The sequence below is a fragment of the Rattus norvegicus genome, chromosome 13, assembly GCF_021556685.1.
Source record: "Rattus norvegicus strain SHRSP/BbbUtx chromosome 13, alternate assembly SHRSP_T2T, whole genome shotgun sequence".
Taxonomy (NCBI): Eukaryota; Metazoa; Chordata; class Mammalia; order Rodentia; family Muridae; genus Rattus; species Rattus norvegicus.
This window is the reverse complement of record NC_141546.1, coordinates 70,473,375-70,498,231: the sequence shown is the minus strand read 5'-3', so window position 1 is coordinate 70,498,231 and position 24,857 is coordinate 70,473,375. Positions and strand designations below refer to the sequence as shown.

General features: G+C 49.5%; 2 protein-coding genes across 2 annotated transcripts in view; one reads left to right on the top strand and one right to left on the bottom strand.

Moving 5' to 3' along the window:
• Lhx4 (LIM homeobox 4) overlaps nucleotides 1-24,857 on the top strand; it is a 40,016-nt gene that overhangs the window by 3,239 nt on the left and 11,920 nt on the right. The window contains 1 exon segment of the mRNA NM_001108348.2: nucleotides 14,428-14,599. Coding sequence (NP_001101818.2) covers nucleotides 14,428-14,599 — 172 coding nt within the window.
• Nucleotides 17,873-18,154, bottom strand: LOC120096286 (60S ribosomal protein L37-like). Its single transcript, XM_087582030.1, has one exon. The coding sequence runs from the start codon at nucleotides 18,152-18,154 to the stop codon at nucleotides 17,873-17,875; it is 282 nt and encodes a 93-aa protein (XP_087438156.1).

Below are 24,857 nucleotides of genomic sequence, written 5' to 3'. Positions count from 1 at the left end.
TAGTGTCCCCTTTAATTAGGTCTCCTTTTGGTCCCATGTTCTCCCTTGCGGGGGCCGTTGTTTTCTAAGGAATTCCAAACACCGCACCTTCAGTTGGATGGCCCTCTTGTTCCTTTGATGACATCCGCTAGATTACTTCCAGGTTCCTTTTCAGAGAGCTCGATGTGTCTTTCTGGGGCAGCATGGATGGGTTAAGGGCTGCAGGTGAATGAGTCCTCACAACCCCTCAGTTCCCACCGCCGTGCACTGGATACCGTTGGCCTGGTCCCTCTACCGCACTAAAAGACATTTAGAAAAGTTCAGATGCGTAGGAAGGTGAGGAGCATCGTCTGCCCTTTGCCCCGGGGTTGAACCCATCTTCACACGGCTTCCTCGGCATCAAGGAGAAAGGCGGCGAAAAATGGCGATGGGGGATTGCTGGCGGGCAAGTGGGAGGAAACCTCTACGGGAGAAGGAAAGAGCCGGTCCCGAGTGGAAAATCAGGAGCCGCGTTTCTGCGAATCCCGAACCCTGCGCTCCAAGCAGGGTTTACAATCCTGACCGCTGCCCTGGGGTGGGGAACTTCTTTTCCACGTCAGGGCTTCTCTCGGAAGTCGTGAGCGCTCTTCCCTCCGCTTCTGCCTTGTCTCCCGGCGAGAGGAAGACCCCACAAAAACTGACTGTAGACACGGGAGAAAGTCAACAGATTCCGATACGGAATTTCAATCGAGCACAGTGCGCTGCAGGACTCCGGTACACACACACACACACACACACACACACACACACACACACACACACACACACCTCAAAATGAGGCTATTGTATTTTCCCTGTTCAGGATGGTTATCCCCGCTAACGCTTTATGCCTGGGGAGTTGAGTTTTGCCTTCTCTAAATGCTGGACGCAGCCCAGCCCTCCGCCAGACTTATAAAGAGAAGACAACGTGAAGAGACCCCAGTGACAGCAACTCTTAGGACAACGGGTGGTCTGGACCGAGCAGGGGCGAGCTGGATCTAGCAGTCCCTTTTTGGATGGCAGTAAGGGCGGAGGGAAATTTGGGAAGCCACGCGGCCCCTTCTGCCCTGGCTGTAGATTTAACCATTAACCCTCATCATGGACGCCGCGGAGAGGGTGAAGTGGGCGAAGGGCAAAGGTCTGCGCGCAGCAGTTTCTCAATGTCCCGGGAAGTTGCAGAGTCGGGAGTGAGGCAGGGAACCCGGCTCTGATTTAGTGCTGGCTACTTTGCTTGGCTGCAGCGGTGTTAGGCGGGGGAGTGGCGTGTTTGGGTCTGGGAGCCTGACCCGTGTGACCTCTTTTTGCCTCGCGGGTACCGAGGGCCTGGGTGGCCCTGGCGACAGTGCTGGATTCCTTTCCGCGAACTTGCAAGTGGCGCGTGCTCTTGCAAATGTGTGCACCACTTGTGCCCTGGGTTTGGGGGGACAGTTGCCGATGTAGGCAGAGGCCACCGCGGTTGTCCTTCGGGACTTTGCGCGCACTGCGTCCTGGACAGTGTGATTACCGTTTGAGTGGGACAAGGGCAGGAGAGCTTGCGGCCACTGCCCCTGGATGCGCACTTGGCCCCTTTACTCTAGGCTCCGCTCGCGCTTCCCCTTCTGGGTTCCTTCTCAAACCCCAAGGTCTGATCTAACTGCGGTGGCCGAGCGGGGGACGCGTTTCTTGTTTCTGAGCGTCGGCCAGGTCTGTCACCGCGAGGGGAGGAGCGGCAGGTGCTCGAGTGCCAGAGCGCACCGTGCCAAAGAAGCCGCGCTGCGACCTCGTGGGCGGCCCGCGCCCAATTCGCGCCCAACTCCGGTAAAGACCGAAGCGAAGAGTGGCGCCAGCCCAGAGCTCCCACAGGACACCGCGGTCCTAGGGAAACGCTGCTTGCCTTCCTTGCCTTCGGGAAGCCACAGCTTCCTTCCCCCAGCCAGGAGGCGGCCAGCAGTAGGGTCGCACGGCCCGCTCCTTTCTCCGGGTTCGAGTCTCGGTTCCCTCACTGAGGACTTGGAGAGGTCTGGAACCCTGCAGCCTTGAGAAAAATAATCAAGGCCTCTCGGTGGAGAGAGGGTGATGCTCCGTCCGTGGCCGACTAGTTGGTAACCCTTTGCGGGTGAAGGCGAGCCCGCACCGGTCGTGAGTGACTCTCAGGTTTCCAGAAGGCGGCACCTAGCTTATGACCATGCAAGGGCTTCGTCCTGTGCCACTCCAGGATCCGCTTTTCCTAGATCCGATTTTCTTTTTTTACAGGAAAAAAAAAATATTGAGGTTACTTTTATACATAAGGGCAACGTGCTTTTTTAAGAGATCCGAAGGTGCAACTAATGACAAAGAATTATTAGGAAAGAAGGCGTAGGATTAAACCGCAGGAAGTTAGGGGAGGGCAGGCGGCCGAACCTGCCTGGACGACCTCCACCCTGACAAAGGAGGTTAAGACAAGAATGTGGACTGAATGCGGTGGGGATTACGGAGCCCTCCAGACGACGTTGAGCACCCCCACCCCCAATCTGACTGCAAATTCCAGAATGATTTTAAGCCGGAGTCTTTTTCTGCAGGCGAAGCAGGAACCCAGAGAAGTGGGACTCCCACAAAGCAATCTCTTCCCATTGCGTAGACAATAACATGGGCGACAGTGTTTGAACAGTGACCCGCTGACCCCGCTGACCAGGTGTAGACAGCCTCAAGTCCCAAATATTTGCATTGTCCCAATTTCCCATTTGCTTCGGATTTTAGTGCGCTTTCGCTCCACAGTACAGTCAATTAGCGATTACTTACCACCCGCATTTAGCGGGCTTGTTGGACAGCGGGAGAGTGCCCGGTACTGTGGAGGAAGAGGCCAGGACCAAGGGCAGCCGCTAGCAGTCCTGCCGGAGTGGACAATTAACTGGGATTAAGGGTACTTTCTGTTGCCTTAAAAAATGTCCTTTGAGACTCCGGTTTGGGGGACCGACGACGTGGTGACTATTTGGTGGGTCTCTCTAGCTGGGAAATGCGGACGCTCTTCTAAATTGAAGAGGTGGAGGGTGGGGAGGATTGGATGAAGGGACCTTGTGCTATTTCTTACAGTTAGGGAGATTTATCAAGAATAGAGCTGATGGGGAGGGAAGAGTGTGAAATGTTACTCACTTTGGGAAACCCAAGGTTAGAGAGACTCTGAAGCTGCGGTTTGCTGTGGCAGGCACAAGGCACATCTGCATGCATCTGGAGATGGCTTGATGGGCCCCCCATTTACCGCTGCAGTGATTTTCTGCCATTTCTTCCGTCCTGGAGTTAATATTAGCAACACCCATAATACAGACGTGTGCAGACAGAGCCTACCCTGGCTTGGTGGAAAGTGCCCTTTCCTCTTGGTTACTCCCCTCCCATCTTTCTTCTTCCACTCCTCCTATTCTTAGCAAAATCTTTGCAGGAACGTAGGATCAAGCTGAAATTCACAGCACAGTGGGTTCCTTTGAGGTGGTGTGCCAGCAACCTTTCAGGGTGGTGGGACCTGTCTCCTGCCCCTGGTACAGGATCAGCAGGATTGACAACCCAAGGTACCAGGTGTAGGAGCTGCAAGATGCTGGCTCCTGCCGCTGGCTCCAGCCGGCTGTTTGTGGCAGGGATAGAAATTAGCTGCAAATAGGTATGGGTGGTAAGCCTCACTATATATATATATATATATATATATATATATATATATATATATATATATATATATATATTGACCTTGGATTTTATAGGGGGCCCTCACCAAAATGGAGCATCTGTCAACCATTTTGAGGCAGTTGGTGGTGGTAGGTGGCCAGGTTGGCCTTAATTGGCAAAACTGAAATTGATTCTCCCTTGCAAAATGTATTTGGTTAATAACCGTGTTAGGGACAGACTGGAAGGCCATCCTGAGAGGTGAATTCCTGCTTCTGCAACTATTTTCCTAGGCGTTAAAAACAAGCAAACACCCACACTCCCTGCTATCTTCTCTGTCAGGCTGGATCTAGCCACAGATGTTTTACTGCAGTGCCTCGCCCCCAGATGCCCTTAAATCATAATTTGCTTTAATTATAATGCTGGGGGGTTAAGGGATTGGTTCTGGAGGACAGACAAATAGAGCAAAAACTTCACAGCCAAATTAATTGGAAGTTTCTTCTTATGAGGGAGAGGCTGCCAAACATATGGGATATTGCTACCGAATGTGACATCGGAAAAACACTGTGTGGAGATTTAGGAATGATTAGATGGGAGAGAGCAGAGCGTAGAGATGGGGATCTGTCTCCAGCCTCTCCCAGACAGCCTTGGATTGGCTTAGTGGGTTTTCCTGTTTTATTTACAGTCGCTGGAATATTTTATATACCAGCGAAGGACACTAATTCCATGTCAGTCCGTCTTCTGGAAGATTATCTTTTCTCTGCAAAGACATGTGACATTTGTGTGCTGTTTTGCTGCTGGACTCATATTAAAACAGCATGGGAATGACAGCTTTAAAACGGCAACATCTCTGGCGTCATGTTTAACCTACGATTTCATTAAAGAGCTAGGTTGCTTGTTTGAGTTTGTGTTGTTGTTGTTGTTGTGTTTTTTTGAACTGTCCAAGCAGAAACAGAACAAAGGAGATTTTTCGAAAAGACCCCAGACTGTCAGGTGAACAGATAAGATCTGTTGGGGAAAGAGAACTAGAAAGAAATGGAAGGGAACCCGAGAGAAGGACACTGTCATTTCTGACACCAGCATTCCCTGACTCCCAATCATTAAGACATTGCTTGAAACAAACTACAGGGAAATTAAGAAATTAGATAATAAGACACTTGTAGGTGGACATATTTTAAATATGCAGAGAATATGGTTACTTTACATGTGATGCCAATTTTTAAATTGGGGTCCCTCCCCAACATTTCTGTGGCCTGGCCTTTGTCTCTGTGTCATCTACTTAGAGATATTATGATGTTCGGTTCATCTTTTCTCTTTGTTTTTAAATAATTTACATCATAACTCTATGCTCTAGTCATGCTGGCTTTTAGATTGTTTCTACTAGGTTATGAAAATCACTTACGATTTTATGACATTTTGGAAAGTTATACTAGTGTCTCTTGAAAACACACCAGAATAAATAGAAATGCTAAGAAGTCACTATAAATTGCCCAGTAAAAATGAACTCAATGTCTTTAGTAACATGGAGTCAGGAAGAAGGTGGGGAATGTCACAGACATCTAGTCACAATTTGTTTCATATGACTGAGTCCTGAGACGTAGGCTTTCCAGTTGTAAATTACTGGATGAATCAGCCCTCAGTCCTATAGGTCATAGCCATCAGGCAACTTACAAAAGAGTGAGTGATCAGAAAATAAAAGTCTACTGCCAGCAGTAATGGTAACGACTTTGAATTATTTAGTTTTGAAACAATTGTCCAGGCACAAGACTATAGTTTAATTTCAACATAGCCTTACATCTGACCTTTGGTAAGTCCTATCTTAGCTCGTGGGATGCTTTAGAACTGGTCACTCCGAGACTGAACCAATGAGCTTCCACAATATTATCTTCCCAAGCCCAGAATTTTTTTTTTTTTTTGGTTCTTTTTTTTTCCGGAGCTGGGGACCGAACCCAGGGCCTTGCGCTTCCTAGGTTAGCGCTCTACCACTGAGCTAAACCCCCAGCCCCCCAAGCCCAGAATTTTAAAACAGGTTCCCTGCTTTGTTCTTAGGGAAAATCTCTGACATTGTTTTCTTCTTCTTCCATAGAAGGCAGGAATGGACATGTTTGAAAAAAGTGTGCTCCTGATATTTTAGTTGTGTATGAATTTCCTTCATATCCATTTTAAAAGTTGGTAAAGAAACTTAAATTTTAAAAATTGTGGGTTTTTTTTTTGAAACTTACATCAACAAATGACTTATTCATTTGAAGTCACCTGTAAGAGAACAGAGGAGAAAAGCCTCAGAGAGGCGTTTTTGGTGACATCAGTGGAAGCCATGACCTTCAGTCAGCCCCTATCCCCAATTCAGTCCCCAAGTGGTCTTCTTCAAATGGTGTCTGGGAATGAATGAATGAGCATGGAGCTTTAAAAGCACTTGACAGTGTTCAGAGGTCACCATAAGAGACATAGAGACCAGAATCACAGTTCTCATTTTGCAGGTGGGGCAGCTGGGTTCACTCCTTGGCAAGAACCGGTCAAACAGAGCCTGAGGAGTGTTGTGGGGTCTACAGACAGGGACCCATGCAAGCACTTCCACATAGCCCTTTCTTGAAAGCAGCTAGAAGAATTCACATTCTAGGTACCAGGTTGCTGAACTGTACTATGAAAAACTGAACTATATCCACCCAAAAGGCAGTTAAAAAGCAATGCCCCACAAAGCCTGCAAGTTCAGATTTTGCGAGATGTTAATCTGGCATCAGAGTAAGGACAAGTGGACATTATCGCCATTGGTATAAACAAACTTGCTTTAAAAACATCAGAGCCATGCGTCAGCATTGTGATCCCACTGGAAAGATTTGAAGCCATGATTCATTTACCCAGGAAGGTGCACTTTCTTTCTTTTTTTTTTTTTTTGGTTCTTTTTTTTTTTTTTCTCGGAGCTGGGGACCGAACCCAGGACCTTGCGCTTCCTAGGTAAGCGCTCTACCACTGGGCCAAATCCCCAACCCCGGAAGGTGCACTTTCTTAAGTACGTTTTAGAAGGCATTGCTGGGGGTGTGGTAGTCTCCTGAGTGATTTTTCCTCCTTTTACCCTGTTGACCTTCTCTGACCAAAGTGATAGAAAACACCATTTTTCAAAGAATTAAAATCGATCATGTAAACCCATGCCCTCTGAAATGTTTGCTGGTTCTTCTGGTTCCTCAAAAGCAGTTTCTGGGAAGTGAAAAACAAAAACCACACAGGTAGGGACTGAAAATGGTCGGTTCTCTCTCTCTCTCTCTCTCTCTCTCTCTCTCTCTCTCTCTCTCTCTCTCTCTCTCTCTCTCTGGCATGGGTGGCTTGATGTACCACAGATCACACCAGGCTTCATTCCCCAGCTTTCTGGAGCTGCTGATGGAGGAATTGGGGGCTTGAAAGAACAACCCACTCTCTGTTGGGTCACTGTGGAAACTAAGCCTCTCCTGGCTCTCCTGCAAAAACTTCAGGAGCTTTGAGGCCAGTCTTGTGAGTCTCTGAAGGCTCTTAGTGAAGAAATGGTTCCAGGGAAAACTCTACAGTCTTTTGGACATTTCAGGCCCCAAAGCTCCTCAGACCTTGTTCCATTCTCACCTGCAAATGCCAACGACCTCATCCTAAGGCGGAGTCTGCTAGACGTCTCCTTCCCACACAGAAGGGCGTCTTGAGTTTCCTTTGTCTTCCATTCTCTAGGAGATGGTTAGAAGGCGTGTGCATCTGGACCAGTTAGAAGTCAGGGAGTGGAGGAGTTTTGAGTATATCAGTGAAGCAAGGTATACTGTGGGAGATGGTGAAGTGTGAAGCAGGGTTTGTTTGTTTTGTTTTGTCCTCCACCCGCCCCCCCCAGTACCTGGGGTTGAATTTGGAGGCTTGCTCTTGCCAGGCAAATGCTCTGCTACTGAGCTCCAGCTCCAGTCCTGACCCAGTCTTGATGCATCTCAAACACATAAACTCATTTTGTTGGTGACTGGCTGTGGATCACGCAGAAGGGAACTAATGGCTGGACAACGGTATTCCCTACTCAGCTCACGTGATCACGACCTGGCAATTACAGACAGGGGCTATCACTCCCATTTTAGGAAAACTGAGTTTCAAAGAAGTTTAGTAATTTGCTCACATCTGGGATCTGCATATGGGTCTGGCTCTAGTCTCTAAGCAACAGGGCAGACCTAAAGATTTGAAGGTCCAAACTTGAGACAGCTTTGAAAGCGTTCAAAATCACCCAGGAGTTTTGATCTCTCTCCCTTCTCCCTCCCTCTCCCTCTCTTCCTTTTCCTCTTCTCCCCCTCTCCCTTTCCCTCCTTCCCCCTCTCTCTGTGTATGTGTGTGTGTCCCTTTCCTGCTCTCCCTCCCCTCCAAAGAAGAAGAAAGAAGAGAGACGTTTCTACTCCCCTCCTGGTGGGTTTCTGTGGCACTCCAGTGCACTCTCCCGCCACCGCAGGCTGGACAGCTCCCTCAGTCAACAGTGCCTTTCTTTCTCCAAGCTTGACTGCAGACTTGGCTCTTTGCCAAATCGACAACGCCTTGGCCTGTGGATATGTGCATGTTTGTGTGCAAAACCGGTGGCCTGTTTGCACCGAGCTAGATTATATGTGTGTCTCTGAGTATTTGTGAACATGTGTGTGGGGGTGTGTGCATACTAAGTGTGCACCCTTTGGCTAGCGGCTCATCTCTCTTCTTGTCACTGCAAAACAGCAGTTTCAAGACAATCTCTGCCTTCATTTATCCTCTATAAAATGACAGAATCTAGCCAAATAATGTGTGTGTGTGTATGTTTGTTTATCTGTGGTTGTGTTTCTCTGTGTATGCATGCACATGTCTGTATATTGAGCCCCTGTGTGTGGCTGTATGTGGCTGTATGTGAGGAGGTCTGCATGGGCAATTAGCATGCCTATGTGTACATGCAGCTGGGCCTAACTTCATACTTGAGCAGTCTGCAGGACAGTGGTGTGTAGTGTTCAGAGCCACTGTTTCCTTCCTTGGCTACCCCAGAGTTTCAGCTGTCTTTCCAAGCCTGAGTTTCCTGTCTCTGCTTTAGCAGAGAAGAGTAACTCAATGTGCAGCTAGGATTAAAGCCTCCACTTGAGATGGAATTACTCCTCTTAACAGGGAATTGAACTTACAGATTAGAGTGTGTCTTTATTGACTCCGAAGGTCTTTCTACATTCCAGTCTCCAAAGGAGGACTTTGTGATCTCACTAAATATTGTCAGAAGTTGAGCTGACTGGAGACCTGGAAGGTCTCATGCCTCTAAAATGGTTACAGCTTTACTCTTGGTGGGAAAGTTATATGACTTCTGTCCTGGTTAGACTCTCCAAATCAAAAACTAATAATAATAATAGCAATAATACGTCATTATACTAAAAAATATTGTAACTGTCTGAAAAATGTCTAGATAATTTTCATTTTTTTAACTCATCACATGGGGTTGTATATCTTAGAACGTGGGGTCTGAGTTCATAGGTCAGCACCTTCTGAGGGGAAGGGATGGGTCTGAAGTTGACAGGCCATCAAGAAGCCAGCACCTCCCAGCTGAAGTGCTCTCATGGGCGGGATCTTCCTGCTCCCAGCCCTCCCCTGAGTATTAGGCCTCCATCCCATGACATCCTAAATATGTGTCCTAAATATGTGTCTCAGAAATGTACATGTGCTCAAATGTTAGGTAGCACAGGGGTCTGCTTTCATTTTCTATCTAGAAAGGTAAGGTGGTGCTCAGTCCCCTTCAGCACTGGCCTGGGTCAGCCTGTCTTAAAGAGTACAGCCGTTTAGGCTCCGTTCTCATCCCCTCTGGATGCTCTGGTCACACTCTGACCCTCTAGCATCTCCTCATCTGTGAGTGAGGGTGACCCTTCCTGCTTCCCTGTGGGAATCTGAACTTAAAATGTCCCTGCTACAGTTCACAACAGGCCCTCCACACCCGGTTTTATTATTCTTCCTGGGCTTTGCAACTGTTTCTAACTTACTTTTACTTTAAAATTTCCCCCGGCTCTGTTTTTGTCATCTCTCTCGGTTGGTAGTAGAATGTATTTGGAAGGTTTTGTTTGTTTGTTTTTAACATAAAACATGTCTTTAGCCTATACATTTGTGTCAAACCCAGGGGTCTAGTTTGGTCCCCAGACATGCCCTGGCTACCCCTAGTTTCATGTCCCAGGCTGGCTAGCTGTGATGTCTCCTGGCTGCAGCCTGCAGCCTGCAGCCGGATCGCCTGGTAGCCTTTGGTGCTTCTCGCGGTGTGCTCTGCGCTCCCGCCCCGGCGCTGCTCCCTGCATACATTAGCCCTAATGTATTCTCTCCCGAATACCCATCATATTAAGTCTCTCGCTAGGTACCTTGCTCGAAATAAATTTTATGGCCATACATCCTCGCCCTCATCACATGCATTTGTAGCTTGGAGGAGAAATACAGTCATATCAAAGCAGTCGCACCGAGTAGACTAAACAATTGGGTAGGATTAGGCTGTGGTCCTGGAGCCAAGGGGGAGGCGGCTGCTTAGTCCAATTCTTCTACTCAGAATCCAGGACCAGGCTTGTTCGGTCCCACAAAGAACTCCCTTGTGAGCCATTGGGACCGAAGCATAACCAACTGCGTTCTCCTGGGGCGTTGGGGGTGGGGAGGGTGATGCCCAGCGGTGGCGGCAGGTGGTTGGCACAGCGGACAGTCGACTCGGCAGTCAAGTGGCCAAGGTGCTGTACTGTGACCGCCCCTCAGGATCCTTGTTCAGCTATCTCCCGTTCTGCATCTTTTGTCCTTGATTCACTTTGAGCTGGAAGGCTTCGGAGTTGTCTGCCTTTCCCTGACAGATATGTGGGTGCAGGCATCCCTGCTAACTTCCAACCTAACCCCTCACCTTCAGCGAGCGATGAAGGAGCCGCTGTCCCTTGCTGGAGGCTGGGCTTGACCTCTCTGTCCACCGCTGGGCTGTGCTCACGCGCAGTCTCTCCTGGACAGCGCTCTTCCCAAGCCTTTTCCCAGCAGCACGGCTGCCCTGCAGCCTCCCGCCCCTCCCCCACCCCGCCCACTGTGGCCCCAGATAGAGACCACAGGAGTGGCAGGCAGGTATGTCTCAAGCTTTTCTGGCTTGCCCTACGATCTGCGCTGGAGGGGAGGGAGCCGTATGAGAGACATGCCTATCAAGGTCCAGAGAGGTGAAGCCCACACACACACTGGCAGAACTTAGAACCGCTAACCCCCCTTGTAATCACAGAGAACCCTGATGGAGGAAGGCTGTGTATCCTGCCCTGCCCTGACTTTCCCCCACATGTCGATTCCTCTGTAATCCCGAGAGAAAGTGTTGGCCACCCCCCCCCCCACACACACACACCCCGTTTTCCAAGTGAAGAACTGAGGCAGAGTAGTCAGTCATCTGTTCAAGGTGCCAATGAAGAGCCAGAATTCAAACGCCCACAGTCTGGTACCCGGTGTCTTTCCCGTCTCTCTTGTTAAGTTGCTGTCATGAGGCATCAGAACTCCTCCATAAGTACTTACCAGTTTTTTTTAAAGATGTCTTTCTCACAGAGGAAAACTTACTTTGTTTGAGACAGGGCTCTGCCTAATCTGCTTTTTCCTTTTTACTTTCCCTTTCTTTCTTTCTTTCTTTCTTTCTTTCTTTCTTTCTTTCTTTCTTTCTTTCTTTCTTCCTTCCTTCCTTTCTTTTTTTTTTTTTCTGGAGCTGGGGACCGAACCCAGGACCTTGCGCTTGCTAGGCAAGCGCTCTACCACTGAGCTAAATCCCCAACCCTAATCTGCTTTTTAAACCTCTTAATCCTTCTGATTAGGTTTCCCAAGTGCTGGGATAACAGGTGTGTGCTACATTCCTGGCTTGGGGGGAAAAAACATCTGTGAAGTAGAAAGAAAGAAAAAAAATCCTAGAATAAAAACTGATAATTAGCAAGTGTCCCACCTACATGCTGCTGCCTCAGTGCAGGAGTCAGGGAGCAGATCTGACTGGCAGATCTGATTTTCAGATGAATGCCAGTGGTTCTCAGGTTCCAAAAGGGACAGGGGAGGTTGGAGCCTAACTGGCTCCAAGGTAGCCACTTGGGTGTTACCCGGCTATTGATGTTTCAAACAAGTGTCCCGAGATTTAAGAAAGCTTTCTCTGAACATGGGTGTTTTTGAGATTTTTTTTTGACAGCATGCATTAGTTGTGCATAATAATGAGTCTCCTCGTGAGAGTTTCCTATGCATAGATGATATATTTTGATCACATTTGTTTGCCTCATAATCTCTCTAGTTCCCTGTCCCCCCCATCTTCCACCCCTTCACAGATAATCTTTTTCTATTCCAATCCGTTCTTTTCTTCTTTCCTTTCTTTCCTTCTGACAGGATGGCCTGTAACCCAGACTGGGGTCACATTTCCTATGTAACTCAGGCTGTCCTTGAATTCCTGATCCTTCTGCCCCCGTCTCCCAACAGCTGAAATGACAGGTCACCTGCGCCACGTCTGCTTTCAGACGTACGTTTTGTTAATTTATTTTATATGTATGAGTGTTTTGCCGGAATGCATGCCTGTGCACCATGTGCCTGGCTGTCCCCTGCAGGTGTCAGAGAGGGTATTAGATCTTCTGAAGCTGGAGTTAAGGACGGTTGTGAGCCACCACAGGCTGGAAACACAACTCCGTCCTCTGTGAGCCTTTAACTTGTGAGCCTTAGTTCCAGCTCCACCTTTAAAAAAAAAAAACTAGAATCTACTCAGATCTAATTTCAATATTTATAAATGAAATAAAAACTCTACGTGTAAATACACCTGCTCCCTGCCTTGCAACAGAGTCTCACTGTGTTGCTGCCTCTTTGGTGGTGGGATTAAAGGTATACACCACCACACTCAGCTCCATTCTCTTTTATCTCTTAGATTTATTTTCTGTATATGTGTGTGTGTCTCTGTGTGTGTGTACATGTGTGCGGGTGCCCACTGAGGCCAGAAGAGGACATCAGATCTCCTGAGGCTATAGTCATGGTGGTTTGAGAGTCTCCTGATGGGTAGGTCCTGGGAATCAAACTTAGTTCCTCTGGAAGACGAGGAGGTGCTCCTACCTGCTCAGCTGCCTCTCCAGTACCACATCCTGTTTTCTTTATCTGTTCACCTGTTCATGGACACCCAGGCCAATCCCACAATGCCACTGTGGTGGAGAGTGCGGGGAGAACCATGGGTATGCAGGTGCCTGTGTGTGTGCTATCTGCCATTCCTTGGGACATATATTCAGGAATGGGGCAGCTAGGCAAATGCCTGGTTTCGTGTTTTGAGGCACAGCCGTGGGATTTTCCATAGCAGCTGCATTAATTCAGATTCCCTTCCATAGTGACTAAGGTTCTTTCCCCACCCACATCCTCCGCCTCTTTTGTTTTGTTGTTCCTTTCTTCTCTGTAGACGTTCTGCTGAGGGTGAGATGGAATCTCAGTGGCCACGCACATTTTTGATATGTTGGTTTTTTGCCCTCAGTGTTTTCCCCCAAGCTAACATTTTAAAATTAATACCTCGCTCTTGAGCATGACACGTGTGACACACGCAGCTCGCGATTCACGAGCTGTTCAGATTCGATGCTTTTTGTCAGCACTGCAGAGCACGGAGGAAACACAGAACCCTTCTGAGTGAATGCTGGGAGTGCGAGTCAGTGTGGAGTACATAACCTTGTGGAGCTGAACTCTGTGCCAGGCACCTGCTAATGATGAGGGAGAAAAAATTAGTTACAACAGATAAGGGAAAGTCATGGTTGTAGAAATTCATCCCTGTGAGTGCGTATCTGGGTAGGCAATGCTTGAACCTTTACCTGTTTAATCTTACTATCTGTTACATTCAGTTACACTCCTCTCTCTCTCTCTCTCTCTCTCTCTCTCTCTCTCTCTCTCTCTGTGTGTGTGTGTGTGTGTGTGTGTGTGTGTGTGTGTGTATCTGTGTGTAGGAGTATAGGGAAAAATATCCAAAGATACTAGCACATTTGTCCATCCAGCTGTGGGAACCTGGTCATTTTACAGAAATAGTGGTCTAAGATATTATCGAACCTCAGGCAGATCCCTTGATGGAATTGTCTGGAAAAAAAAAAAAAACAGCAGCAGGAAGTCACAGAGGGAAAGGACAGGGCAGTGGTTAGAGTTCGGTTGCAGGCTACAGACCCCACTCTCGTTATGGTAGTGGACAGTGGTCCATTGCCAGGTGCTGAGTGACTTTCAACTCAGAGGTGACACCGTAATGCTGAGCATCCAGAGACAGTCCTTTCCCTCTAGAATGTCATTGCCTTGGCCGTGATTGGTCAGGGTACTTCGACCACAGCCCTTCTTTGCCTCTACTGAGACCCACACTAGTATGATACAAGCCTGTTCCTCAGCTGTCATCCGGTCAACCCAGTTCTGAATTAAAGTTCCTTTCAGGTTGGTGGACTTCAATCAAAGCATAAACCGGGAATGGGGAAAGTGGTTCAGTTGTAGAGTACTTGCCTAGTGTGTGTGAGGCCCTGGATTCTATCCCTGTCACTTCAGAACCCAAACTGGAAGGGAGTCTGGAAAACCAACATATAACTTTCCTGTGTGAACTATAGAAGCAAACGTCACCAGGGTCATACTACTTGAGTCACTGAATGTCTTTCAGCTCAGGAAGATACTGAGATTCCTTTGAGTACCCTCAGGCCTGGACGTTGGCTTAACCCCACTCCTGATAGCATTTGCTTCTCGGACCAGATGGCCTTCATCCATGCCTAGATGCTTCGCTTTGGGATGATGCCTTAATACAACTTCTACCCATTATTGAAAATGTGGCAGCCTGGGGTGGGTGCACCCACTTCAGGGTTTGGTCTGGCTATGAAAGGCTCATACTCTGCCTCTCTTTTCTCTCCATAGAGATTCCCCAGTGCGCCGGTTGCAACCAGCACATCCTGGATAAGTTCATCCTGAAGGTCCTGGACAGACACTGGCACAGCTCCTGCCTCAAGTGTGCAGACTGCCAGATGCAGCTAGCTGACAGGTGCTTCTCCAGGGCCGGGAGCGTCTACTGCAAAGAAGATTTTTTCAAGTGAGTCACAGCCTACTGCTCCTTACGGCTTCTTCTGTCTTCTCAGGCAGTAGGGAGGATTGGGAAATTACAGTGTCTTTGGTACCTTCCTTATAGTCCTTCTGAACTGCATTGCAACCTGGGAACTAGCACCTGACCTCACCCTGGCTCTTCAGAGTGGAGATCTGACCAAGGGCATGGGCTAGGCTTCACCAGTCTGGAGAAGCTTTCTGTCTCAGTGAGTCGGGGCTCAGGGTTTGCCCTATCATTCAGGAGACTCAGAGCATATGCTCTTAGCTTGTGCCCTGTCTTTGAAGGAGCATTCAAGGCTGTCTCCTTGGCTGCTTTCAGGCCTCAGAGGTGAGAGAAGGTTTCATTGTCTGGAATGGAAACATGACAGGAGCCCAGCCCTGGCTGGGCTTAAAACTACTTGGCTGTGTTCTTTTAGTCAGTTACTGAACTTTGGTGTGTCTCAGTTTGCTTGTCTGTTGAAAGTGGGGCTACAAATAGAGCTCTCATGTCACATCGGTTTTAAATAGAGTAACGTATGTAAAGTTCTTGGGAGGCAGTGTCATGTGACATTGGCTCTAAACGCTGCCCTGGACTTTCTGTTTGGGGACTGAGTTCATCAGGAAAATCCTGCTGGGGCTTTGGGCAAGCGAGAGTCTCCCAAGATTTATTTTCGGCATCCTTTAGTCTGATGCTTTAGTCAACAGGAGCCTGCAGCCAAAGGAGAACCAGCCCAGGGTGTGGGGTGACACATCAGTGCCACTGAGTCTGGCGCTCACTCACACTATGGGGAGCTTCCTGAGAGTGAAACGGGCTGCCAGGGAGGCTCACCCAGGCCTGAAGCATTCATGACCAGTGGCCGGCTGGGGGAGGGGCAGTCACAGCCTCCTGGTCATGTGTTCTGGAGACAAGGAGGAGGAATAGTGGGAAATTCTGAGGCTTTTCAAATCCCTTTTGAGTCTCCCTGAAGAGATTGATCCTGTCTTTTCCTTTCTTTTCCTTTGGGGTGGGGGTGTTTACTGCTTCTCTTTCTCCCTCTGGTTTTCTCCACCTCTGACCCTCCCTGTTTCTACCCCTTAGACCACACCATTCCCCAGTGGGTGACAACGCTTGTTTCTGTCTTGCTGCCTCAATGGTGCCCTAGCCAGGCAATGTGGCAACCCTTGTGGACTGGATTCCGTTGGTATTGTGTGTTTCATTGCATTTGTGTGTGTGTGTGTGTGTGTGTGTGTGTGTGTGTGTGTGTGTGTGTGTGTGTAGAGTCAGAGGAAGCTGGGGAAGGGGACACCACCCTACAGTTTGTCCTTGTATTTTGGAAAGCCCCAGAGAGCTCCAGAGGTAAAGTCCAAATTACCTTCTCAGACACCCAGAGACAAAGGCGGAACAGGTACTGAGATGCCCCTGGGTCAGACATCAGAGTCCACGGGGATTCTAGCTGGTCCAGCCTGGCAGGTCAGAGTAACTGGTATGGTAGAGGCAGAGGCTGTTAGGGCCATGGACCAGAGTTTCCCCAGTCAGAAGCACCTCCTGAGCCCCCCAGCACAGCCTTAGGATCCTGTCTGGTTTTGACCTGTTCAGCTGGTTACAGCTTGGGAAAGGGGGTGGGAAGCAAGAGTCTGGGAGAAAGAATGGCAAGGAAAGAGGGTCTCCCTAGACCCAGGAGGGGCCTAGGTGAGGCAGGAGAGGGATCACCATAGCTCTTCTTCAGTCAGGCGAGTACCCCAGCAGCCCTGCCTCCTGCCTCTCATTTTTCCCCTTCCTGGCCTTGTAGCAACAACTCCTGACTGGCCGTCACTTGCTTCCTGAAGTTCACAAGCCTCTCCAGACCAGCTGCCCTTCCTCGCAGCATAGGCCAAATCCCAGCTCTGTCTTTCCCCAGAGCCCCTTACCAGACAGCATTCTCGGAGGCTTCTAACTTGGGCTTTCAGTTCTCCCTCTCTTTACTGCTTCAGCACAAGTGTCAGGCAGAGGATTACCCACCATTCCATGGGAGCCCAGAGAACAGCTCCTGATAGTAGGAGCCCTGGGGGGCATCACACCCTCTGCCTGTCCTCTTTCTCACATGGTTGACTCTAGTTTGTTCCTCTTGAGCCTGTCTTCCTTGTTGGCTGAGGACCTGTGTTATTTCTCCACATAAACACCCAACCCTTGCCCACAGACCATTGCTGCGTTTGAGAAACATATAGTAAACACCATAATGGGTTTGCAGGGGCTTCGGTGAACAATTTCTTCTGTGTTTTGCTTGGTGTCTTGGGAAACGCAGCTGTAATTATTTCCTTTGTTCTGCAAGACTGCTGGGCTGAGCTGCCTCCCGGTTGATGTGGAGGGAGCTGGCCACAGGCTCAGTGCTGAAGCAGGCCATTAGCTCTGTGAGGAGTGCTGTGAGGAGGAACTTAAAGCCAAGGCCATTAACCAGAGAGGAAGATTGGCACCTCCCAAGTGTCCAGTGAGGAGGCTTGATTTATGAACCTCATCCAACTCTCCGGGACTGAACTGATGCTGCAGGTCCCATCTTAGGTAAGAATAGGGGGAGGAGGAAGCAGGCTGTCCCCTGGGAACCCTGCCCCCCCCCCAAAAAAAACCGGTGATAGGTACCACGAACTTTCCCTTCAGGCCACAGTGGGATCTGGAAGACACTGGTCAGAGCCAGGAAGAATCCTTTCTCTGTGCCCTTGGAGAAACAGAGGAAGAACTGTGGTCTTTTCTGGCAGGTACTGCATAGTCCTGCCCTGAGACAGGGAAGGATTCAATGATCTGCTGACTGGCACTGGCTCTGCAGCTCTAAGGTCCTGGAATGACTGGAATAACCTGTCCGCAACATGGAGCAGGGCAATAACTTTATTGTTTTGCACGGCTGCAGAGTCGTTCTTCACGTGTGTTCTGTGTGCAATATGCAAGTCAAGAATAGGATGTGAAGAGTGAATGCCCTCGCAGTGTGTACTATTTCAACAGCAAAGAGCAGGAACTGAGAGAGCCCCGGTCAGAGCTGGGCTTCCACCGCGGAGCCATGGTAATACTGGCCACAGGCAGCAGGGGGCGATGTTGTTGTATACCCGGAGGAAGAATTACTGTGGGGAGATCTGAGGTGGCATTCTGTGGTGCTGTTTTCTTCTCTCTCTCTCTCTCTCTCTCTCTCTCTCTCTCTCTCTCTCTCTCTCTCTCTCTCCCTCCCTCCCTCCCTCCCTCCCTCCCTCCCTTCCTCTCCCTCTCTCCCTCCCTCCTGTACCTTCTCTTTCTTTTGAGTTTTTGAAACCAGAACATTTATTTTATGACTGATTAAAATCCTCAAGATGAACTGGATGCTGTAACAGCTGCCCTCTTGGGTTTAGGTGTTGTTCCTTCACAGAATCCACGTTTGAGTCTGCGGTAGACAATTTTTAGGTTCCTTATTCGTGCAGTCCTGGTGGTGTTTCGTTTCTTAGCCTGGCCACTCCAGTTACACTTTCTCTTGCTCTTGGCAGGGTAGCCGCATTTGCCACAGGTCGACTTCTGAAGGTGGCAGGCCTTAGAGCCACAGCTGTGTGTCTTACTGCAATGCTTTGCAAACAATGGTGTTCCTTTCATCATCTTGCCTCTGCCCTCTCTCCAGTCCCTTGGTGGTGCTCCTTTCTGACAGGGCCTTTAACTTCCGACCTGCTCAGTAACATGGGTTGATTTTTCTTTTGTTGTTGTTGCTGCTGCTGTTTTTCTTTCTGGGTCTTTAGCTTCTCTGCTCCAAAGGAGATAAAATCTTCAAGCCTGAGGGAAGAGATACCCAACTGATACAGAGAAAGGGGCTGTGATTTCCTGAGTCCAGTCAGTACTAGGAGAGCCAGCCTCCATGCAGAAGGCATCCTGAAGCCTGTTGCACTGCATTTGTTAAGCACGTCTTTTCCAGATTGTGTGTTCAATATAACACATAGGGCCAGGGCTTGAGGAGAGTAGGGGTTTGGGAATAGGTCTTCCAAGCTCACCCTTCATCACCGTCAAGTGACAGGGAGCCCTGAATGTCCCCTAACTGAAGCACAGTGCACCTAGGGTGGGTCTCTGCCCTGGCAGATGCGTTCCTGCACTGGTAGATGATCCCTTAGTACCTCTGGGCTCAGGTGCTTTCTTTAGGAAAGGTGAGAATTCTGATGTCCCCTGCTGTAGAAGACCCACAGTGCACAGGACCATTCTGCAAAATGGAGTTGTAGAAGCAGCTTGGTGAACCCAGATTGGAGCTTGCTAGCATCCATCCTCTCTTTTACTAGCTGCCTGTCAGAAAAAAAAGAAAAAAGAAAAAAAAAAAAAAAAAAAGCAAGTACCCAGCCTTTCTATGCCTCTCGGGAGTGCACACTTCTACATGGTTACCTCTAGAGTGAGTAACCGTGCCCACGTGGCTAACTCTGGGAGCCTGGTCCTGCTGTAGAGGACATGGCTCTTAGAACCTCCTCTTTCAAGGCTGGGGCTGCTCCCACCTCTCCTATTCGCCCTCCTTCCGAGTTGAGAGCTTCCGATAGAGATGACTTGTAACTGTCTGGAGTGGCTCACCTCCAGGTAGGGCAACGTGGAGGGTGTTTGCAGTGTGTCAGGGGCTAAGTCACAGAGAAACGGGTCCTGTTGATTGATATGGCTTGGGAGAGAAACCACGATGCTTCAAATGCCAGGGCAAGCATAGCTGGGAGTGAGGTTCATACAGTGTTTGGGTAAGGGGAAGACTTCAAGGTCATTCCAGGAGGCAGGGCATTTCAATTGACCCGGATGACTGGGGATCTAGACTCTGCCTGTCAGGGCTTGTGGGAGACAGATGCAGGCTTTCTAGGGTGCTGTGGTCCTAGAAGGCTCCTATATGAAAGGTAGTACTTTAGGGGGTGTACCCCCTCTGATCCCAAGGCTTTCACCCTGCCAGGTAGCTAAGGGGTCTCTGGAGGGGTGAAGGACACAGCCTCAGGGAACTATGTGGGCGAGCATTCTCTTTGCCTTGCCAGCCCCTCCCCCAGCCAGTCAATCTGCAGGTGGCTGTCAGCCAAGGGCAGGTAGGCAGCGTCCTTGGGGCTGTGTGATTTATCCCTGCAGTCCAGGACACTGTGTTGCAGCATGCTGGCTGTTTGGCTGACACAGGGTGGTTTTCCTGGCTGTGCACAGGTCTCTGCTGGTGTCCTCCACCTAATCCCTCAGTGACCAGAACCTCTCTGTTCGTTATCGGATTTGAAGGCAGGAGCCCATAGATTATGGCCTCATCTTTAAGGAACGAGGTTGGCCTCCTCTTGAGTGGACTTCATAAAAAGGGGTAGGTATTGGGATTTAATCCACGATCATCGTGAACCTGAGACATCAGGCGTTACGGAGCCACTCATGTGGCTGTGTCTAAGGTGGAAATAAGAAGTCAGCCCCTTTGAGTTACTGTTAGGGTTGAGGAAGACGAGGCAAGTGCCGGCTGGTTGCCATTGTGAGCTGGTCTCACTAGGGCAGTGATGGTGCATGTGTCCAGGCAGTTGTAGGAAAGCAAGAGAAGGCTTGTCCTAGGGTCAGAGGCTAAGGTGATGAGGCTCTAAAGCCTCGGGGTCAGACAGTGCTCCGGGCAGAGGCTGTGGCAGCGTCCGTCATGGGAACTGTGGATCTTGATTTGGGAGTGGACTGGGAGCCTGTTCCTCTGAGTCAATACTGTTCTGGGACTGTCAGTGGCTGTGAATGCGGTCTGGGGTCAGATGTTTGCTTGGCCACCTTGTATTTCTAATAACTATATACCTCCTGGGAGACAGACAGACAGACACACAGACAGATGTGCAGTCACATATAGACACACAAGAGACACACGAACATATACACGCACAGACACACATAGTACTGAGGAACCTGCAGGCAGGAGGGTCTCTTTGACATGTGGTTTCCATAATTTCTGAATAGTTTATAGTCTAATTCCCTTGCTAAACAAATTACACCTTTTAAGGTAATGATCGGATGGTTCCGATAGTGCCTGTGTGCATGGAGATTTGTAAGACTTGAACACACTGGAGGGACCAAGCCACAGTCATTTGTGACAGCCAGTAATCAAGGCAGAAGCAATTACTTAGCCCAGCAGGTCTCCCGGGGGACCAGCAGCCATATATCAGGTGGTGATGAGCCCAGGATTATCTGACCACCCAGAGCCCTTGAGTTCAGCTGGGCCCTATGTCCAGCCTCTGGAGCCCAGTTTCCCGACATCTGTGGAAATCAGATCTTGGGATCTCCTGCCATGGGGGACTCTTTGGAACCAAACAGTTGCAAATCAGCTTGGGGGGCAGATGGCACTGGGCGGCGGAAACAAGGTCCCCAAGCACAGTGGATCTGGGTGACACGGGAGTGGCAGCTGTGAGCAGCATTAAGGCCAGCCGCAGTACGGGCGGGCGAGCCTTTTAATTCTATCCTGCACTCTCATCCCTGCCCATTTGGGTGGTAAGTCACAGTGCTTCGCCTCAAAGCCCCTTGTCATTTCTGCTGCCTGTCCCACAGGTTCCTGACAGACACTTCTGCGTTACCCATGCTATCAGACCTCCCTCAACCCATTTATCGCTTCCTGCCGGGGGCCCTCTCTGATCAACTAACTCCCACCACCTCCTGGTCCCACAATCTGTCGTCCATTCATCCTCTGCCGAGTCTCTAGCCAAGGTCACTCCTCGGTTGTCAGAGTCAGTGTCTGATTTGTGACTCCGTTCCCGGAGAACTGTCTATGTCCCTAGAACCCCACTTTGAGAGGGAAAAAAACAGAAGAGGTTTGGAGTCTGTGGTCAGTGTTAGCAATGGGCAGAGCAAAATCAAACCAAACCAAAAAACCCTAAGGGACTAGGTGGCGCTCTGTCTCCAAGTCCCCTTTCCAAGGTAGTTTGGGACTCAGAGCTCATCAAGTAATCTCTAGCTGCATGGCTGCACGGGGTAAGCACGGACTTCTTGTGTGCAGATGCATGAGGTCAAGAGCATGGTCCCCGGCCCAGAATCAAATATCCAAGGTGAATCTTCCTCCCAGGTGGAGCAGGCCCCTTGGCAGAAGCTGAGCAATCCAGAGTAAAGAGGTTCTCTTAGGCCTAAAGTGTTACCATGCACCAAAGAGACTGTTCCAAGTCTATTCCCATCTATGAGACCTACCAGGCTGTTGAATAAGGTTTTAATGAGGTTATCCAAATGACATGCTTGGTGCCTTAGCAAACTGCAGGGGGCTGGGCACTCCACAGGCCAGGCACTGGCTCTGACAACACTGGTGTGACCTTGGCCAGAGATTCAGCAGTGGATGAAGGGGAGCCAGACTGTGGGATCAGGAATGCTGAGCTCGGAAATTTCACGAGGCAATGGGAGTGAGGTGTCCAGGGAAGGGCTTGGCAGGAAGGGACATATGGCTGGAGGAGGTGCAAGGGGAAGGCATGGCCTTCTGAAAGCTCTGGGGGTGCAGGTCCCCTCAGGGGGAGAGGGAACATGTGGCCTATGTATTCCTTGGTTTTCTCATTGCTGTCTGTGGTAGAAGACCTGAGAAGAGCAACTTGAGGAAGAAAGGGTTTGGCTCCCTGTCTAAGAATCCATCACAGCTGCACAGGCATGGTGGTAGGAGTGTGAGGCAAGACGGCTTACCCTGTGTCCCCACTCAGGAAGCAGAGAGGAGTCAGTATTGGTGCTGAGCTCACTCACTCCAGTTTATTCAGCTGATGGAAGGGTATGGCCGACATGCTGGGTGGGGGCTCCTGCTCAATTAAACCTTCCTAAAAACATCCTCAGAGGGATGCCCAGAGTCACTTATGTGATAATTCTAAATCCGGTCAAGTGACAATGGAAGTTAACTCCAGCCTCTTTCTTACTGGCTGAGCTGTGTAGTCTCAAGAGAGTCACTGCCTGTCTTTGGGCTCAAGTTTCCTTCTGTATGAGCTGAGGGGATTGGATTAGATTACTACTTCTTCTCAGGTAACATTCACCTCAGAATAACAGCATTTCATACTCTTTGAAGTAATTTACAATATTACATTAATAGCCCAAATAATTGTCAGCCATGGTAGCACACGGCTTTAATCCCAGCATTTGGGAGGCAGAGGCAGGTAGATCTCTGTGAGTTCAAGGCCAGCCTGGTCTTCTACAGATTGAGCTCCAGGTCAGCCAGGACTACACAGTGAGAAAAACCAAAATAGTAAAGGTAACAACAACAACATCAATAATAATAATAACCCAAATACAGAGCAGATCATGGGCTAAGTGGCTCTGCGGGTAAAGTGGATGGTTTGCAAGCGGGGGGACCCACGAAAAGCCAGGGCTAGCAGCGCACACCATAAACCCAGCACACCTATCGTGAGGTGGGATGTCGGCCATCTTTGGCCAGCTAGCCTGGCCTCTGCAGCCAAAAAATAGAGTCCCTCCCTCACAGAGGGTGAAAAGCAAGGCCTAACGCTCGAGACTGCTCTCTGACCTCCACACATATGCTACAGCCCCCAAACATGCATGCCCATATACATACCACACACACACTGAATATACACTAAAACTGAGATCACAGTGACACCATGGACATGTGACTGTGCGACTGCATGCTGTTAGCAGGGGCTCTGTTAGCAGGGGATCTTGGGATCCCCTTTTATGTGTGGAGCAGGCTGGCCACAGCCGGGCAGGGCTTTATGTGCCCATGACATGGCTGTGGCCTTACAGTGGGCGGTGATATATGTTGGAAATATTGGTACATACAGTGACAGTAAATATCAGCAACTCACCTGTCAAGTGCGGTGATAGATAAAAGAAATACATGTAGGAAAATGTCAGCCGAGAAAAAAATATACGGCCGGCTATAAATCACCAGCGCGCAATTAAAGCATAAAATCAAGTTAGGCAGTATTTTGTTTCCTTGGGGTGGTGGACGGTGCATCATGGAGTGGCAGCTCCCACACACGGGAGGTTGAACTGGCCTGGCACCCACTGCCTGCCTCCCAGTGGCCAAGCAAGCAGGAGGAGCCTCAGGGAAGGGCTCTAGGACTCAATCCCATCACCATGAGTCTCAGATTTGAGGTGGCGCCACCTTACCCATCTCTAATCTGTAATGGGCTCTTGTGTGGATGCTCTGGGAGTAGGCTCTCATGTGTTCTTGGAAGCCAGGCTCTGGACTAGGAAAGGGGACACATTCCTAGGGATAGGATGTTGGGCTCAGGGAGCAGATGAGAGCTGACCACTGGACTTGGCAGTGTGAGGCCGTCCATGACCCGTCAAGGGCAGACCTGATTGTCTAGGTAGCACACTGAGTGGCTGGATTCGAGAGAAGCCTGGCCCAGGGATACTGGAATCATTGGTCCTAGACCTCCTCAGAGGAGTTTGCTAAAGGAAGTAGAGAGCTGTGTAGAAGGTGGGGTTAGGTGTGGACTTTGCTCTAGAGGGTCATAGGGAAATGAGTGGTAAATGACCAATGTAGGATCAAATATCAGAAGTAGTATCTGATTTTTGTGCTGAAAGGAAGGGTCAAGGAACCAGGTAGAGTGATGTGCAAGGCAGAGGGGACAGATTCTGGGGACTCTAAGTAGCTCAGACCCACTGTAGGAAGCCAGGGAAGTCTCCTGATACCACGGTGAGTGGGAGGGTGGGTTGGCGTAACACATAGTAGATCTCTTTCTAGGGCTACTCTTTGGAAAATCAGAAACTGTGTCTATATTGATTGATTTCCGGGGTCTGCTTGTGGTGCATATTATTTATAGGAAGCCTAAGCAGTGAGGTGGATACTTTTCCTCAACTCTCTTTTCCTTCAAGACACCTCTGCTTTAGGGGAGAGGGGATGGTGAAGGTAGAGAAGCCAGGAAAGCCAGTGGGTGTGAGGGAAGGATCAGTCAGATGGATGTGGAATCTTAGCTGGACAGAGATAAAACTCAGGCCACAGGGCCGGAGTGTGAGAGGCAGAAGCAGGGGCGGTGACAGCACAGTGTCCTGGAGTCAGTGCTGGAGGGCACTCTGAGAAGGGTAGGCGTGGGGATGTCATCCCAAGGTGGGATGACTGGAGTCAAGGATTTGGGCAGACTATCAGAATGAGCAGCTGAGGAATGTGAGGGCTGTGAGCTTCTGGGAGAGATCAACTAACAAACAGGCAGCACGGGAGGCCTGCTTGACGAGGCCACTAGAGGTGCTGGCAGGCACGATGCTGAGTTGGGGACTGTAGTCACCAAGGACTGAGTATGGGGTGCTGGGGTGAGAGTCAGTAGCATGGGGAAGACAAGAGAGTGGTGAGGTGAGGTTGTAAGGAATGGTGGCTTGTTTCGTCACAGAGTCTGCCATGCACAGGAGCTTGGTGAATGGGGACAGTTCTTGCTGTTTCAGTGACTAC

Excerpts from the sequence above, each read along its gene's own strand:
- LOC120096286 (XM_087582030.1), bottom strand. The coding sequence starts at position 18,154 with ATGATGAAAGGAACACCATTGTTTGCAAAGCATTGCAGTAAGACACAC.